We start from the raw sequence: 17,708 nt of genomic DNA on the forward strand, positions 1-17,708 counted from the left end.
TGAAAAAGTTGTCAGCGCATCCCTAGATGGGGAATTACAAAACATTTTCAGTTAATATGTATGATACATTTTTGGAGATTTAAAGTGTTCAACCAGGAGAAATAAAAACATCACATGATGTCCACCAGGCGTCGCCAGAAACCAATTTTTCCAAAAGGCCTGTTTTTCATCTGGATGTAGTTACTGAGGTAATGAAAAGGATGTCAATATGCATGTCAGCTGGGTATCACACGGGGAGCCTATTTGTACAAGTCAGTTTGATACATATTAATAGAAGGCAAATAAAAACAAGCAAAACAACCAGAAATGCTATCTGAAGCGCAAACATTCATGTTGCTCAAACTTGGGTCACTTCTCTAAAGAAATCTTATTCTCATTGAAAATACTGAACAGCAGTAGCTGATGATTTTGTGAATTGACGCCCGGATGTATTAAGTTTATGACTATACTTTCATTAGTTTTTGTGAGCAGGTGAGATGCTGAACACCTTTCAACATCCTCTCAGTTTAGTTTAGTTTGTGCGTATTTCTTTTCTTAACCAGTCGGTGTGAAGGTGTGAGGAGAGAAAAAACCTGGCTGGTAACAACTCTCTCTCTCTCTCTCTCTCTCTCTCTCTCTCTCTCTCTCTCTCTCTCTTTCTCTTTCTCCCCCCCCCCCCCTCTCTCAGTCTGTATTAATCTGTCTCTCTCTCTCTCTCTCTCTCTCTCTCTCTCTCTTTCTCCCCCCCCCCCTCTCTCTCTCTCAGTCTGTATCCATCTGACTCTCTCTCTCTCTCTCAGTCTCTATCAATCTCTCTCTCTGTCTCTCTCTCTCTCTCTCTTTCTCTCTCTCTCAGTCTCTCTCTCTTTCTCTCCCTCAATTCAATATAAATGAAAATAAAAAAAGAACAAAAGAACAAAATAAAAACAAAAACATATATTGTCTCTCTCTCTCTATCTCAGTCTCTCTCTCCTTCTCTCCCTCTCTCCCTCTCTCTCTCTCTCTCTCTCTCCTTCTCTCCCTCTCTCCCTCTCTCTCTCTCTCTCCCTCTCTCTGTCTCTCTCTCCTTCTCTCTCTCTCCCTCTCTCTCTCTCTCTCTCTCTCTCCCTCTCTCTCCTTCTCTCTCTCTCTCTCTCTCTCTCTCTCTCTGTCTCTCTCTCCTTCTCTCTCTCTCCCTCTCTCTCCTTCTCTCTCCCTCTCTCTCTGTGTGTCTCCTCTCTCTCTCTCTCTCTCTCAGTCTGTATCAATCTGTCTCCACCAGTTCGTGAGCGCGCAATTCTACGCGCAGTTCTTGATCTGCGCAAGGAGGATGATGATGATGATGAGAGCGTGACCTCACCGCTTTCTGCACAGCTGCTGGAGAGAGAGAGAGAGAGAGGAGACACACAGAGAGAGAGGGAGAGAGACACAGAGAGAGAGAGAGAGAGAAAGCACAGCAACAGAAACACGTTGAGGAGAGACGCGCAGAGAGGAACGGAACGAGCGGAGAAACATCCCCAACACTCGGGTAACGGGGTAACGGGGTAACCGGGGTAACCGGGGTAACGGGGTAACCGCTCAGCGCCCAGTATGATCTGCACCTCCGGATCATTTCTACCGTACAACACGATCCAGTCACACTGAAGAAGCCCAGATGCTCACCCTCTCCGCCGACATGGACGAGTCTTCGTCTCTGCTGGATCTGCTGGAGTGCTCGGTGTGCCTGGAGCGCCTGGACACCACGGCCAAGGTGCTGCCGTGCCAGCACACCTTCTGCCGCCGCTGCCTGGAGAACATCGTCAGCTCCCGGAACGAGCTGCGCTGCCCGGAGTGCCGCATCCTGGTGGACTGCGGGGTGGACGACCTGCCAGCCAACATCCTGCTGGTTCGCCTCCTGGACGGCATCAAGCAGCGGCCGCAGCGAGGAGGCAACGGAGGAGGAGGAGGAGGAGGAGCAGGCAGGCAGTCCCTGGCCGGGGGCTCGCTGCAGGGCTACGCAGCCGGGATATGCGCTTCTCCCCCGGGCAGTGCGATCAGAGAGCTGCCGGTAGCCATCCGGAGCTCTCCTGTTAAGGTTGGTCACTTTCCCATCATGCATATGTGCCAGTATCTCTCTCTGAAGACCACTAAGCACCCCAAACAATGTTGACATGTTTCACCATTTGAATGAATCCTTGTTTATCCACTAAATCACACACTTCATAAAACATGTTGAGAGTATAGTCAGGAGCCCATTTTCACAAAACACAATAACAACTTTAAGATTGCTTCTGCTGCTGCCCAGTAGCCTGTAGCAGCAGGATTTTTAAGTTTCCCATTGTTTATCTCTGATGTTTGCTGGAAATTGGGAACAGTGTGTTCAGCATGCTGCCTGCACAGATATATCCAGCTGCTGTATGGTTATATGGATGCATATTGATAGACTATGCTCTGATTGTTCACGCAGTGATTGCAGCATAGATTGTTTGAGAACTAGGACCAGGAACAAACTTGGTAGCAGAGACCATGGATGCAAATTTATAGACTATGCTCTGATTGTTCCCATCATCCATATGTGCAAGTATCTCTCTCTGAAGACCACTAAACACCCCAAACAATGTTTGCATGTTTCACCATTTTATGAATCCTTGTTTATTCACTAAATCACACACTTCCTAAAACATTTTGAGAGTATAGTCAGGAGCCCATTTCCACAAAACACAATAACAACTTTAAGATTGCTTCCACTGCTGCCCAGTAGCAGCAGCAGCAGCAGAAGATTTTTAAGACAATTGGTCAGACGAATTTCCCATTGTTTATCTCTGGAAATTGGGAACAGTGTGTTCAGCATGCTGCCTGCACAGATATATAGCTGCTGTATGGTTATATGGATGCAAATTGATAGACTATGCTCTGATTGTTCACGCAGTGATTGCAGCATAGATTGTTTGAGAACTAGGACCAGGAACAAACTTGGTAGCAGAGACCAAATTATGGTGACATGGAAACAGAGCAAGGACAGGAATGTGCATGAATCCTTGTTTATTCACTAAATCACACACTTCCTAAAACATTTTGAGGGTATAGTCAGGAGCCTATTTTCACAAAACACAATAACAACTTTAAGATTGCTGCCCAGTAGCATGTAGCAGCAGAAGCAGCAGAAGAGGATTTTAAAGACAATTGTTCAGACGAATTTCCCATTGTTTATCTCTGATGTTTGCTGGATATTGGAAACAGTGTGTTCTGAATGCTGCCTGCACAGATATATCCAGCTGCTGTATGGTTATATGGATGCAAATTTATAGACTACGCTCTGATTGCAGCATAGATTGTTCGAGAACTATAGGACCAGGAACAAACTTGGTAGCAGAGACCAAATTATGAGACATGGAAACAGAGCAAGGACAGGAGTGTGCACTGCTGTGGCTTTGTCATATCTGATGACACATAGATCTATTGACCGAGGTATTGTTGTCTGTTGATTGTTTTGCTGAGTTATCACCAGTTGTGCCTGTGTGATATTCTCTGATGTGACACTACCTTGGCATCATAATGAGGATGTGTTTCCTGTGATGCCACTGAGGTGTGATAAATAAACTGAGAGAGGAAGAGAGACAGACAGACAGAGAGGGTCACCTGTCTGTGATACTGTTGCTGCCAGAGTCCTGGTGAAGCCCAGTTGGCCACAGGCTGCAGCAGTGTGAGGTTTCATAAGGCAGAGGAATGGAGAGTCTTGTTTACTTGCTATGCAGAGCATCCCATGCTTTGTCTCGTGCTGTGATGTGAGAGGTGATGAGGAATGTGGCTGTAATGTAGCAATTAGACAGAAAATGTGACAGCATCAGCACCTTGCTGCATGAAATGTTGGTTGTCATTTTGCCTCCAATTGGAATAGATCTTACACACCAATCTTGAAAACTGTCAGGCAGTTGTGGTAATATAGAAATACCTAGTTTTATTGCATTTTCATTTCCTAGAAGCTTATGAGGTGGAAAATCTATGGCTGCAATTAGGAACATTTAAAAAATATATATATTAGATACCTTTCAATTAGATGGGTTTTTTTCAGTTCTTCAATTAATTTTTTTTAATCTATTTATTGTCAAACTAAGTGTTGCATAATGCACACCTAGTAGACAGGTGCATAGACAGATGGTCCATGAACATATGGGCATAAACTATGAAACATCAAAAATAGAAATTTTGTCTGATAGCAGCCAAGAAATCCCCAAATATTTAATACACAATCACATGAAACAGAGAAATGAAAGCAGCTCCTCACATTTGAGGAGTTGTCATAGATCATAAAGAAACACTGGATTCATGTGAAATAAAAAATACAAAATGCATTGCAGAAGAAACAATAGTCATGACCTCACCTCACTGCCGGCTTTTCTTACTTGTTTTTCTTTAAAGAAAGACAAGATTTCCAGACTCAATACGTCATGTTGTAACTTGTTAAGACGGATATACCGTATTTGTCTAAGGTGAGCTTGTGTTGTGTGCTGCGTACTCATAAATGCAGTGGGATTTCTCGGGAGTTGGAGTGAATGAGGGTGGTCGTGGGCAGGTGTGTTCATGTTTCCACTCAGCAGCAGAGTTTAGCGACGTTCCCAATAAGAGGGACGCAATGAACAATCAGGCTAACACAGGCGCCGCCATCCGCTTTCACACCCCCCTACTCAGTACAACAAGACTTATCAGGCGAGCTAGCCATTGATTGAAGCAGTGGAGCGCTTTGGTGTGATGAAGTGCAGCAGCAGTGAGCAGTCACTCATTCATGGCGATGAACAGGAATCCAAACCCTCAGTGACATTTCCACTAACACTTAACACTCCATTTCAATTCACTCAATAAACTTTATCGGTCCCTGCAGGGCAGTTTTGATGCCTTGAAGAAAAAAATGCGCACATACAAAAGAGACATGCTGCAACAAAGGATTATTTTGTATTTATTTTTAGACAAGTGCTTATCGTAACTTCCTATAGAGCCCATAGAAATATAATAGGTAGAGCCTAAAGAAGGTCTTAATTTGACCAACAGTTTAAGGGATTCACTTTATCGTGTCATGAATCAGAGAAAAGCAGCAACCAGAAAATCTCTGATATTTTAATTTTATATAACATAGTGAAAAATTGGAAATTTCTGAAGTTGTGTGGCTGAAAGAACTTTTAACCTATAGGGACCACATGCACACGCACACACATACACACAAAATATACACAGTGCACACTACACATCTTTTGTGGTGGCCAGTCTGTGTTTGTTTTGGCCCGAGGGGAGAGCACTTCACTGTGGACCTTGCCTTTATTGCCAGTGTGAACACACACACATACACACTCACACACACACACACACACACACACACACACACTTATAACCCATTACCCTCTGCAATCCCCTGCAGTCACTTTGCCCAAGTCTCCTCGAGGCTCCCTTGGGACCAAGGCTTGGTGATGAAAGTGTGAATTAATCTGCTCTAACAGTGGGGTGTGTGAGTGTGTGTGTGTGTGCATTTGGAAGTGCATCCCCCTGCACACAAAGAGCAGGGGTCTTGCAAAGGGAGTTAAATCTGAGTTTGAGTGACACGCTAATGCAGTACCACACACACACAGTTATTAAAGGAGTCACTCGGGTCACACAGAACACTCTGCGTCAGGTATTAGGGGTTGTAGATGAAAATGAATGTGTTGCTATGGAAATGGAAAAAGAGGCAGACATGCTGAGTCAGCTTTGTTCCTTGCTGTCTGCGCTCTTTGAGCCTCTTTTGCCGACTTTCTTCTTTGACCGATAAGAGTTTATCAGAGCTGATCATTTCTTTTTTTCCCACTGTGTGAAGTTGACTTCTCAGAAACAGATAATTTGCTGGTCAATTTAAAAAACCTACCTAATCTTAACCCCAATAAAAAGTTTACAGGAATATTTCACTATACCACTGCTAGGTCAGGCACTGGGGCAAGTATTCAAGTACTTAATCACTTGTATCATATGGCAGATTTTTTTCGTCTTGCTCTTTTGCCCCAATGGACAAATGTTGAGCCTGTTAGCAGCTGATGACTTGGCAGCCCCTTAACTAGTCCCTCAGCTGCAGTGTTGTACATCCGCCGTTGCAGAGATGACTCGACACTTGTTCCTCCGTTCACAGACATCAGTGTGAAGACACATACAGTATGCAAACAGAAGAGGTGTTTTGACAATGTAACAGTGTCATGTAAACTGAATAATGGGACTGGATATTTGTGAGAAATGGAGTGGTTTTGCTTTTTCGGATTAGGACAAGATGTTGATCAGGAACCAGTCTCAGTTTAGTCTGTCTATTAGAAATATTTTGGGTTTCACACATTACCAGGAAAAGCAAAGCACACATCACATCGTGATAGTATCGAATTGGGAGATAGGTGTATCGTCCAAGCCCTGTTGCATATGAGCAAGAAAATAAAGTTAAATACAGAATGCTGATTACAGAATAGTTTATTTGACTGCTAGTCATTTTTCATGGTACAGGAGAGTGAATCTGACATTTCCTGACATTACACTGGTATATGATTTGATTATTATCTAGGTTTTTCCAGGTATTTATTGACATCCCAGCAGTTGATACTGCATGTCTCCTGTAGCTATGGAGACTGTCATTGTTACTTTGCCAAGAAGGTCATGTTTTCATCCCTGTTGGTCTGTTTGTTTGTTTGTTTGTTAGCTGGATATTTGCCAAAATATGTTATCAAATTTCAGCCTTGGTGGAGGTATGTAAGTACTCCGCAACTGCTTTCTAGTACGCTTATGAGAAAAACACTTCAAAGTGAGTGTTCTTCCTGTTTTAATTGTAGCTCTGTCTTTGTGCCATATGTCATCCTGGACATTTCTTGCCAAATCAGAGCTTTGGAAAAATGCAACAAATACAGTGCAATACATTTGTAGAAACCGTTTACGGTCTCATTTTTCTACAGCCTATGCCTTTTGCATTGATTTGTTTTTATTTGATCAGCTGTCAGAAAAGTGCAAAGTTTGAAAACATGCAAATATACAAGACTGCACTTAACTGAGGCATTACAAATGTTTCATACCTAGCAACGAAACTGGTGGATGACTCATACTGATTCAAGATCTTTTACTGGTCTTTGCCGGTCGGCCTTGGCAGGATATGTCCTCTAGGAGTGTATAGTTCTTTGAGAGTGGGGGGCTTATTGATTATGTGGTCTCTCTTTCACACCTTAGTGACTAAACCAGGTTGCTGCTTGGTATTCATAAAGCTGATCTATTTATCTATTCAAGCATCTGTCAAAGACACTGTAGGTTTTTACAAGTGTCTGGGAAAAATATTCATTCAGCTCTGTGCTGAAAGTATTAAACATCATGTAATTTGATTATTTTAATATCAAACAAGAACAAGAATCCAATATATTCTCCATGTTCTCATCAGATACAGGCCACTATGATGGGACTCTAGAGAGCTCTGACGATCAAAATGTCAAATCAAAATCAATTTTTGTTAGACACCCCAATGTAGTATTAATAAATCATCAAATATGTAATACTGTATATGTAATTATATTCAGAAACCTATTGAAATTTGCTGTTTACACTCCACCTGTCCAGTTCCCAATCAAAGCAGTAATGATCCCAACCCTTGATCCTCTCCCTTACCTGTATTTACCTGGGGTTGCTCTGGTGACACCCGAGGTTACCACGGAAACGTATAGCAGCAACGACGCCAGCTGCTTTCATCTCTGGAGTGAGATATTGCTTTGCCCTGTCATTCCCATGTGTACGGATTACGTTGGGGTTCCACAAAGGAAGTATAGTCTGTTACCAATCCCTGTAATGATCCTTTGAACCAAAGTCGTTTGTGTTGTATTGTACTAAGGACCCAAACACACACACACACACACACACACACACACACACCCAACGCCTAACCTTAACCTAAACCTAATTCTGACCTAAACCCTAAAACCAAGAACAGCGTAGTACTAGTATTATTGACCAAAATGTCCTCACTTTCCAAAAATCCTCACTCTAAAATACAATTTGGTCTTCATAAACAGAAATACAAAAGCATAAACACACACACACACACACACACACACACACACACAAACACACACACACACACACACACACACTCTCTCTCTCTCTCTGTCTCTCTCCCGCTCTACAGCTCCATTCATAGTTGTAATCCTGCAGTAATCTTGATATCTCCCACACCTTTACAATAATATTGTGCGAGGAAGCCTCATTTTTCTGCGTTTATTCTCACGCACTGACACAAACGCTCACACACAGACGTGCATGCACATTCATTCACATTCATTAGTGTTATAAACCGCCGATCTGTGGCAGTAAACAACAAGTCCTCAGTCATTACCTCCACATTACCCCCTCACTTCATAAATACTGAACGAAGGCCTGACGCTGTACATGCACATACACACACACACACACACACAAACACACACAATTCATCTTCTTATGTCTGAGAATATCTCTCTGGACACATTTCTCTCTCTTTGCATGTGTGTGTGTGTGAAATATCTCTCTCTCTGCCTTCTCAACCTTATGCAACCCAGATTGTAAAATGAACACTCAAATGCACAAACACATCTTTTTCCTCTGTCGCTCTTTACTCATTCTTTCACATCTTCCTCTTGCTTTTTCTCTGATGTTTGTGTGAAGAGAACTTAATTAATTTCAGTGTTACCATATAATGAAGCTTCCCTCCACACACACATATGCATGCACGAGTTGCCATTTAAGGAGCAGTTAAAACTAGACAACTATGCTCTGTGCTTCCTGGGATCTCTTGGGAATTATGCTGTTTTGTGCTTTGTGTGTGAAGTTTGTGTATGCAAACATATAGTATGCATTCATCTATTTCCATGCTTGTGTTTTTGTTTACCGGTTACATTTTTCCCCTAGTAAACACAGTGCACAATTGGATTTCGAATGGTTTGCAATGAAGCTGCCCACAGCCAGCATTCAACATTTTGTAGTTTAAACCGTTTTCATGCCAAAATTCACTGTGTTAATGTTTCCTCCAGAATTTTACTCTTATCTGCCTGGAGAAGCCTCTGAAAGTGCATTTATTTTTACTTTCTATTGAAATAGGTTGGTACTAAAAATACTGCTTAAACGGGAATAATTAAATAGTGTATTGTATGTGGTAAACAGAGGATGACGGCAACAGCTTGGCCAAATATGAAAAGACAGCTTTGGATATGTATTGATAATATAATTGATGTGATGATGCAGCAATGCCAAAATAAGAGAGCCTCCTCCCCTTTCACAGAAGGAGATAGTTCCCGTCTACTCAAAATCTTGCATCATCTGACCAGCTAGTATGTCCCTAGTATGTTCTTTCTTTAGTTATCAGTGTTGCTCTAACTACTTGTGTCCATGTTGCCCTGAATCTGGGTGATGTCATTTTGCATTAGTGTCATCATTTTGCATTAGTGTCATCCTTGGCCCCGCCATCATCCTGCTCATCCAGATATGGAGATGGAAGGAGGTCGGTCAGACAGATGATGGATTGATGGATGGAGGCAGGGTGGCGGTCGAGGGCAGCTTATAGCTTGGGTGATGGTGTAATGAGATAGTGCATGTGTGTGTTGTTTAGTTTAGGGGGTTGATGCGTAATGGGTGTTAAAGCCTAAACAAGCTTTCGAGCTCGACTGCCATTCCCACGGGTGTATGGGTGGAATCCCATCAATCCCATCCCCCAGTTGCACAAATACACACATGGGCACAAACACATTAGGTTAAGGGGTTAACCCCCTCGCTCCTGGTTGTATTGTTACTATGGAGATGAGGGTGAGATGTCACTGGTCACTGGTCAAGCCATTACATTTCAGATGGACGAATGGGGGCATATTTTAAGGTTGAAATTGAAACATGGCACCATGAACATGCCATGACAACGTGTAGATATGTCATCACATTTTACACATTTAAAGTCACTCAGAAATTAAAAATCATGATATATATCCTTGGCGTTTGTTTTGACTTGTGTACTGTACTTACGTGGTCAAAATTACAATTACCAAAGAGAAGAATTATAAGTTTTAGTATTTCTCTGCAACGATAGCAGCCCCTACATATGTGTTCTCCATGTGCCATGAATTTGACATCCGTAACTCTGATTGTAATATGATTGGTTGATAAATAGATATTCAAAATATTACTTAAATTCCAACAGCAGCCTGGCTAGCTAGCTTCCACTCTCTGAGTGGAATACATCACAATAGGTCTTCCCAAATGTATCATGAGAAGTATTGCATCGCCAGATTCGTGCCAATACACAGCTCAACTCATTAAGAGTAACTGGATGAGGTGCAACAGTAGAATTAGCTTCACGTTGTACTGTAGGTCACAAGTGTTACCAACTAAAATGAATGTGTTTAAGTAAGCAGTTTCTTAGACAACAGAGGAAGCAATGATGCGTGCCATGTTGTGTAAAGCAACAACTTCATAATTAGTGCACCATCTAGAATCCTGTCCAACGTGGGTGGGCGTTCATATGCCGCTTTCTGGTGGGAAAGTCACAGCTCCTGCGCTGGCATCACATTACATGTTTTCTGGCTAATGAAACCGGCACCATTCAGACCCAACCAGAGTTACCCCCTGCTGCCATCTGGGACTCTGCCATCTGGGTCAATGTGTAAAATTACCCCAAGCAGCTTTAAACAGTCTTCTACAATGCAGGGAAAAGTGTTACGAGTCATAGTTTGTGACTCCAGGTAGTTTTACTTTGGTGTCGAGAGTCTGCTGACTCCTCCGGCAGCATGCGACGTAATCTGCGTGTCTGTTGTAATAACAGATGAGGTTCCACTGGTGATGTGCTTGAAGAAGTGGAACGGTTCTCTTGGGGGAAAGATTCGTGGAAACACACTGTGGTTTCTCCAGGTGTCAGGCAGTGCAGGTGTGTGTGTATGACTGTGTGGTAATACGTTACAGTTCCTTCCTGTCTTGTTGCAGAAATGCCTCCTCAATCCTCCACCTCCACCTACTCCTCCTCATCTTTCTCTGTAATGGAGAGATGTTGAAATGCACCCACCACCCACTTTAGACTTGGCAGGAAACAGAGTCTTGGCTAGAGTAGAGAAGAGAGATCAGTGTACATATACACACACATTCAAAGACACATACACAGATACACACACATCTGAAGAGAATTTGGAAACATGGCAGCAAATACAGGTCTTCCTCTTCATCGACCTGCTGTTCATTCTCACAGCTCTCAACTTCAATTCATCACCAGCAGTGTTTATGGATCTTTGTGGAGTCATTCTTTTCCCCTCTTTTTTACTTTGCCCGAAGGAACTGAATGAACTTTCTAAGTTAGTTCAGTCCCTCTTAAAGGATTATTTCTGTAATAATTTGCTCTTTGAAATGTGTTAATTGCACTTTTTAAACTACACTTGTAAAGTATGGAAAAGGGCATCAAAGACTCCAAAAACAAAATCCCAAAACAAAGCAAACTAAAAAAAGTTTCACATGCGGTATGTCATGCGGATATCAAAGTTCAAAGCACAATAATAAAGCGTTAGTGCAAATTTTTAACACCACTAATTTCTTTAATGCAATTGATCTTCTGGAGGTTGTAGCAGGCTCAGTTTTAAAGCTAGAATAAAGATAGTGGCATCATATGAAACTAGAAAACCATAAGAAGACCATAAGGAATCCATTAGTGCGAGCTTGTCATGAAGGAGGTTAATGCTCTGAACTTTTGGCCATGAACTGTCATGGCTATTTTCAAAGGGGTGAAAATGGGTTCAATGGGTACACACGAGTCTCCCCTTTACAGACATGCCCACTTTATGATAATCACATGCGGTTTTGATCAAGTCATAGTCAAGTCAGCACACTGACACACTGACAGCTGTTGTTGCCTGTTTGAGTTTGCCATGTTACGATTTGAGCATATTTCTTTATGCTAAATGCAGTACCTGTGAGGGTTTCTGGACAATATTTGTCATTATTTTGTGTTGTTAATTGATTTACAATAATGAATATACAGTATAGGTACATACATTTTTATAAAGCAAGCATATTTGCTCATATCCTCATGTTGATAAGAGTATTAAATACTTGACAAATCTCCCTTTAAGGTACATTTTGAACAGATAAAAAATGTGATTAATTTGACAGCCCTAATATATAAATTCGATAAGAATATTATAAATCACATAGGCTATTAGTCTAGGTGTTAAAATGTGCTTAATATGATATCTACACAAACATACCAAGCATGTAACATATATAATAGGAGCAGGAGCATGAACATTACAGGAAAATTATTGCAGTACTCGTGGACTAATATGGCCACCATAAACTGAGTGAGTATGACTCAGAACAAATTGTGTATGCAGGAATATTGTAATCATATTTTTTTTCTCCACTGAGGATAAGTGCGACATTCTTCTGAAATGTGTGCTGCATGCATATGAATTTTTGGGGGTCAGATAAGAACATTTCAGGTTATTTCGGGACACACTCTGATCCACAGTGTTCATGGCTGCAGTACAACTGTGATCAGCTTTCCACTCTGACGTCTGTGTCCAATCATCCACTGCTGGCTGTGTGTGTGTGTGTGTGTGCGTGCATGTGTGTGTGTGTGTCTATGTATTTTGTTTATGCATAAATGCTACGTGTGCATATTTGAATTGGCATATGCATGTTGGCGTGGTGTTTGGTGGCGTTTTGTATGTGTACTTTGAAATGAATGCGCTATGTGTGTTTATTATATACAGTGTGCGTATAAATCATCATGTGCATGTGTGTGTTGTTTGGCTGCTTCATGTTTTTAAGAGGAATTTCTCAAAGTTTATAGTGTTGGACTTGAGGTTTTAGAATGAGGATAGTGTGTGTGTTTGTAAGGGGTGTGTAGTGGGTCATGGTAGTATGTTAGAAGGAAAAGGGAGTGTGCAGGGAAAATTGGAAGGAAAACGCAAAAGCCTAGAGGCAGTTATGTAGAGCATTTTTGGCTTGGGGTCTGGTGTGTGTATGCATGTGTGTGTATAAGAGGGATCTGGCAGTTTTCTCCCTCCAGGACAGGGATTATGTAAGCAGAGCAAAGCGAGGTCAAATACCACCCTCTGTCCTTGTGTTTTTTTGTTTTTTTTTGTTATACTGGGAACAATGGAAACACTGGGACAATCAAACTCCTCTGCTCTTAAATGTGAAAAGCTTTACCCTCCAGAGACACTAAACCAACTGTTAATTTCTCATGTACTTGATATTATACAGCCACTAAATATCTGACCTATGACCTGTTTAGTCTTGCTATTACTGTAAGTGTCACTTTAAGAAACAGAGAGAGAGAGAGAAGTAGAGAGGAAGATGATGAGGGAGAAGATGATGAGACATATCAACAGAGACACGTTGCCACGGCAACATGCACAGACCAGTCTGGAGCTTAAATGTACATCACTACATAAATCTACTCTCTTCATGAAAAAAGAGGTAGGGGTTGATGTTTAGCAGCATGTTTATGTTTGCGCCCTGTCTCCTAAAAATGATGTTCCCATACAACTAAACGGCATTCTCAATTACGTATGTGTAGAGAGAAACGTATTTTGTCACGGACTACGTTTGTCTTTGAAGTATCACAAATACGTTTGTAATGACGGTCCGTAGAAGGCCGCAGCAAGTGACGTGGTATAATGAGTGACGTCCAGAGTCGGTGAAGTAGAATATCGAGCAACCGTTAATCAAAGTTACGTGGCATAATGACATCATTGAAAATGACGTGGTATAAAAACATTATTGAAAGTTTTGTGGTATAATAACGAGTATAACAAGCGAGAAAGTCCACTACAGATGGGTTAAGCAAACACAGGACTTTCCCCCAGGAGGCCGCCGTTCGTGTCCCATGTGAAACTAAATCTCACCGTTCTCTGGTTTTTGTTGCCTATACCTAAACAAAATTATTTTGTTTTGTTTCAATGTCATTCACTTTAAGCCAAACCACGGTGCTTTTTTACTAAACATAACCAAGTATTTTTGTTGCCTATACTTAACTAAGTAGTTTTGTTGCATACACAGTATTTGTTTTGTTTCATTTTACAACGTTAACCACATGTTTAGAACTGTTTAAAACTGCGACCGTAATCCGGGAGAAAATATGTTTCCCTTGAAACGTAATTGAGAATGCAGTTTAGTTGTATGAAATGTAATTTTGTAGGAGACAAGGTTGTAGTGAAGGCTTCCTGACACCCTGTATTCCAGATAATAGGCTACAAATTATGAAAAAATCTACAAATGCTCCACGTCATGTCTGCCAACATCCATAAACTGTTGTAAAATCGCTGTAAATTATGGCATTTCGTGGCTTATCGCTTAAGTAAAGGCTGGAAAAGGCTGCCAGTGTCCTTGGTGATGGTCTTATTTGTTTCCAGTTATTGCAGTCAAATACCACACCTAATCTGGTAATGATTTGTATAGATGCACAACACAATGTTACTGTAGTTAAACTGTAATCTTAAAAAAATTGACCCACAAGAACCAGAAACCGAAAGGCAATGAGGCCCAACACTTACATTTTGGGCGGACTGTGTAAATTTCTCTCTTGAAGAACACATTCACTCTTGCTGTGTAAGCAGCTACTTTGTGCTCCGGTGAAAATATAACTATTTCAGTGCTATTCATGTGCTATTCATGTTCAGAAACAGCTTGTCACTTCCTTACTCAGGGAGCCTGTGAATGCCTACATGTACCAGTATGTGTACACTTCTCAATGGGAAACTCTGAAAAAGAGCCCACTGTGAGGGGAAAGCATGTTTTGCTGGCTGTTAGTGTACGGTGCTTATCACATCCACCTGCTGATAACACTTTATACTCAACTACGTTATGTGTAGGCGTCACATGTACCAGTACAATACACAACAACTACTGCCAATGGTGGCAAATGGAAGCAGTTATACAAACACTGTTTGCTGCTGGTGACTCACTTTTCATCAACCTGAACCTCTACTTCTATTTGCTGCAATATCATCCAATATGGACTCATAGGACTGGGCAAAAATTCACTATGTTAACTGTTGATGGAATTGTATCGCAATGCTATGATCATAATGTAGTGTGTTTATCTGTTGTAGTACATAAGAGTTAAATACATTCAACATCAGCTTAATAGTTTTGTTAAATGTAATTTTGTACTGTAAATATGCCTACTACACACCGACATCAGAAAGATCTCCTCATTTAAAGTGTAAATCAGATAATAATCAGAGCATCTGCAGGCATTTTGGACTTTATAAGTGTGCTACCACACGATATATATATCAACAACTTTGTGACTTTCTGTGGGTGAACCAATCTCAAGATTGCAAAAAGGGTAATGATGGAAATGAATCACATACACGACACACACCACTTTATCAACTCACTCAGGAGCTTCAGTCCAAAAATGTTTGTTTTAAGGGGCTTTTTTTGCACAGACAAAGTGTTGAGTCATGTTCAGCTTGGAGCCGCCCTGACTAAAATGACCTTTCCTGTAAATGAGCAACTCTGTTGTTTGGTTTTATCTGTTTATCTGAAAGTATGTGTGTGTGGGGTGGTATTTGGGAATGTGTGTGTAGGTGACTCTATCCTTTACCCTGTGTGTGTGTGTGTGTGCTTGCACATGTGTTTGCAATGAAACTTTAGATCCATCATCATCCCCTCCACACCTCGTTTCCAGGGAGACAGATAGTGATGTCACAGTTATTATTCTGTTGTAATTCCCAACTGGATTCAATCTCACACATTATTCTCCTCTCCATCATCTACCTTTCTACTTTTTTCCTCTTTTGCCTCACAGCCTGGCAACAAGAGTGACATACTGGCCAAAAGGCTGTGCTGAACAATATCCTCAATAAACAGTATAGAGAGGATGTCATATATAAAAAGGATTCCTTCCTCACAATAATGCTACCATGCGCCACACAGTGATCTGTGATACATCATGATGCCTGTGTAACTAGAGAGGAAAGCAGGACAATGAAAATGCATGCTCTTATTTACTGCATTATGAAATGTATCCTCATTTATATCTCAAACTACCCTAAACCAGCAAAACACTGCGCTGCAAGAAAGCAGAACTGTTCAAAGTTAAACTACATTTAAAAAAAGGGAAGGATGCACATTTTTCAAATTTTCTAATATACGTTCAATGGGGCATTAAGCAATTTAGTATGCACTATCATTAAGTTGATGATGTTGCAAGAGACAATAAAAAAAGAGTAGTTGAAATCGCAGCATCTTATAGTTCCAAGTATGGGTCAAGCCCCCAAAACCATAGACTGTATATGATAAGTGGACACCTATTGGTTTGTGGACTGCCGTTTTGAAGCCCCGAGTTCGGCATTTTGTCTGTTGGCATCTTGGCAATGTAGCCACGCCCTAAAGCTTCCCCTGCTTTATGGTCTATTTGACTCTAAATGGGACAATAATTCACTAAATGAACATCATGCTGTATTGAAGAAGACTTGAAACTAGCGATTGAGACCATAAACTCATGTTTACAATGTTTACTGAGGTAATAAATCAAGTGAGAAGTAGGGGCATTTTCTCATAGACTTCTATACAATCAGACTTATTTTTGCAACCAGAGGAGTCGCCCCCTGCTGGCTATTAGAAAGAATGCAAGTTTAAGGCACTTCAACATTAGCTTTACATTTCAGTCCCCGGAGTTGCCCACTGCCCAAAACACTACATCATACATTTCCCATAATGCAACTCATTAGTAATTTGAGTTAGACCTTCCCTGCCTAGTACAAGCTCAGGCCTTTCAATCTCCTCACCACCAGTTCATAACACACCCTGATGACATCATCATGGTTAGTATTTGAAGATTTGAGAAAGATAAGAAGCCTTTATTGATCAGGTGTTGCAGCAGCACTCCAGCTGAAAGCTCCTCTAGAGCCAAAGAGAAAATTACTCAACTATTCTCACAGGCGGAATAGTTAAGTAAACTTGCATATTACTTTAAAACATAGCAATTTACAATGTAAATCTATAATCTATACACACTAATCAACATAGGCGAACAACAGTAGAAGATGTGCGTTGATAATGTTTCATCTCATTTAACTGGCACAAAAAGTTAGTATTCTGTCTGAATACTATCGCCCTCAGTGTCTTGCTCTGCCGCTGTGCATCACTGTCATCTCTTTCATGTTTCATTCTCTCCTTTCTCTGCCCCCTCTCTTTCATTACTCTCATCCTTGTCTTTGAGTGATGTTTGTCCTCTTGGAGAGAGACTTCTAGGGAATGATTGCAGCCACTTCTCCACTCAGCTCTCCATTCATTCTCTTCATCAGTCCTCAGACAGCTGGCCAAGGTCCAAACTCATCTCGAGCTTCCTTTGCCCAGTCCTGCCAGCTCTATTAAAACACTATTGGTCATCATGCTGTTGGCTGGCACAAGCTGCGTATCGCTGCCATCGGGAAACCTCATAGTATGCCCAATATCACCCTTTGGTTGAAACTTGGCCATTATCTATTTTTGAAAAGTTTTCTTATAAGGCACGAGACACGTGGTCCTGTACATAAATAGTACTTCAGTTAAATAATGAATGGAGTTGTATTTTCAAGTTTCAGGTTTCAAGTTTATTTGTCATATGCATTTAAGGCCTTGTCATCTGCACCTATGGCATAGCATTGTTTGCAAAATATCAACTGTCGTCATCTTTTAATCTGACAGAAATTTTTTTCAGAACTAGCATTGGATACATTTATTACCTCTTTGTCACCATCATGATGACCACAATTATAACTCATGACTCATTTTGT

General features: G+C 41.2%; 1 protein-coding gene across 4 annotated transcripts in view; it reads left to right on the plus strand.

Annotated features, from left to right (window-relative positions):
- Positions 1–1,176: 1,176 nt before the first annotated feature.
- LOC119500239 (E3 ubiquitin-protein ligase SH3RF3-like) overlaps positions 1,177–17,708 on the plus strand; it is a 102,610-nt gene continuing 86,078 nt past the window's right edge. For 3 of the 4 annotated variants that reach the window (XM_037789879.1, XM_037789880.1, XM_037789882.1), the window contains exons 1-2: positions 1,177–1,491; positions 1,525–2,032. In XM_037789879.1, coding sequence (XP_037645807.1) covers positions 1,613–2,032 — 420 coding nt within the window. In that variant the 5' untranslated portion in view covers positions 1,177–1,491; positions 1,525–1,612. The remainder of the gene's footprint in view (positions 1,492–1,524; positions 2,033–17,708) is intronic. The other variant, XM_037789881.1, reaches the window with a different exon arrangement.

Source organism: Sebastes umbrosus, chromosome 13 (assembly GCF_015220745.1).
Source record: "Sebastes umbrosus isolate fSebUmb1 chromosome 13, fSebUmb1.pri, whole genome shotgun sequence".
NCBI classification, from domain to species: domain Eukaryota; kingdom Metazoa; phylum Chordata; class Actinopteri; order Perciformes; family Sebastidae; genus Sebastes; species Sebastes umbrosus.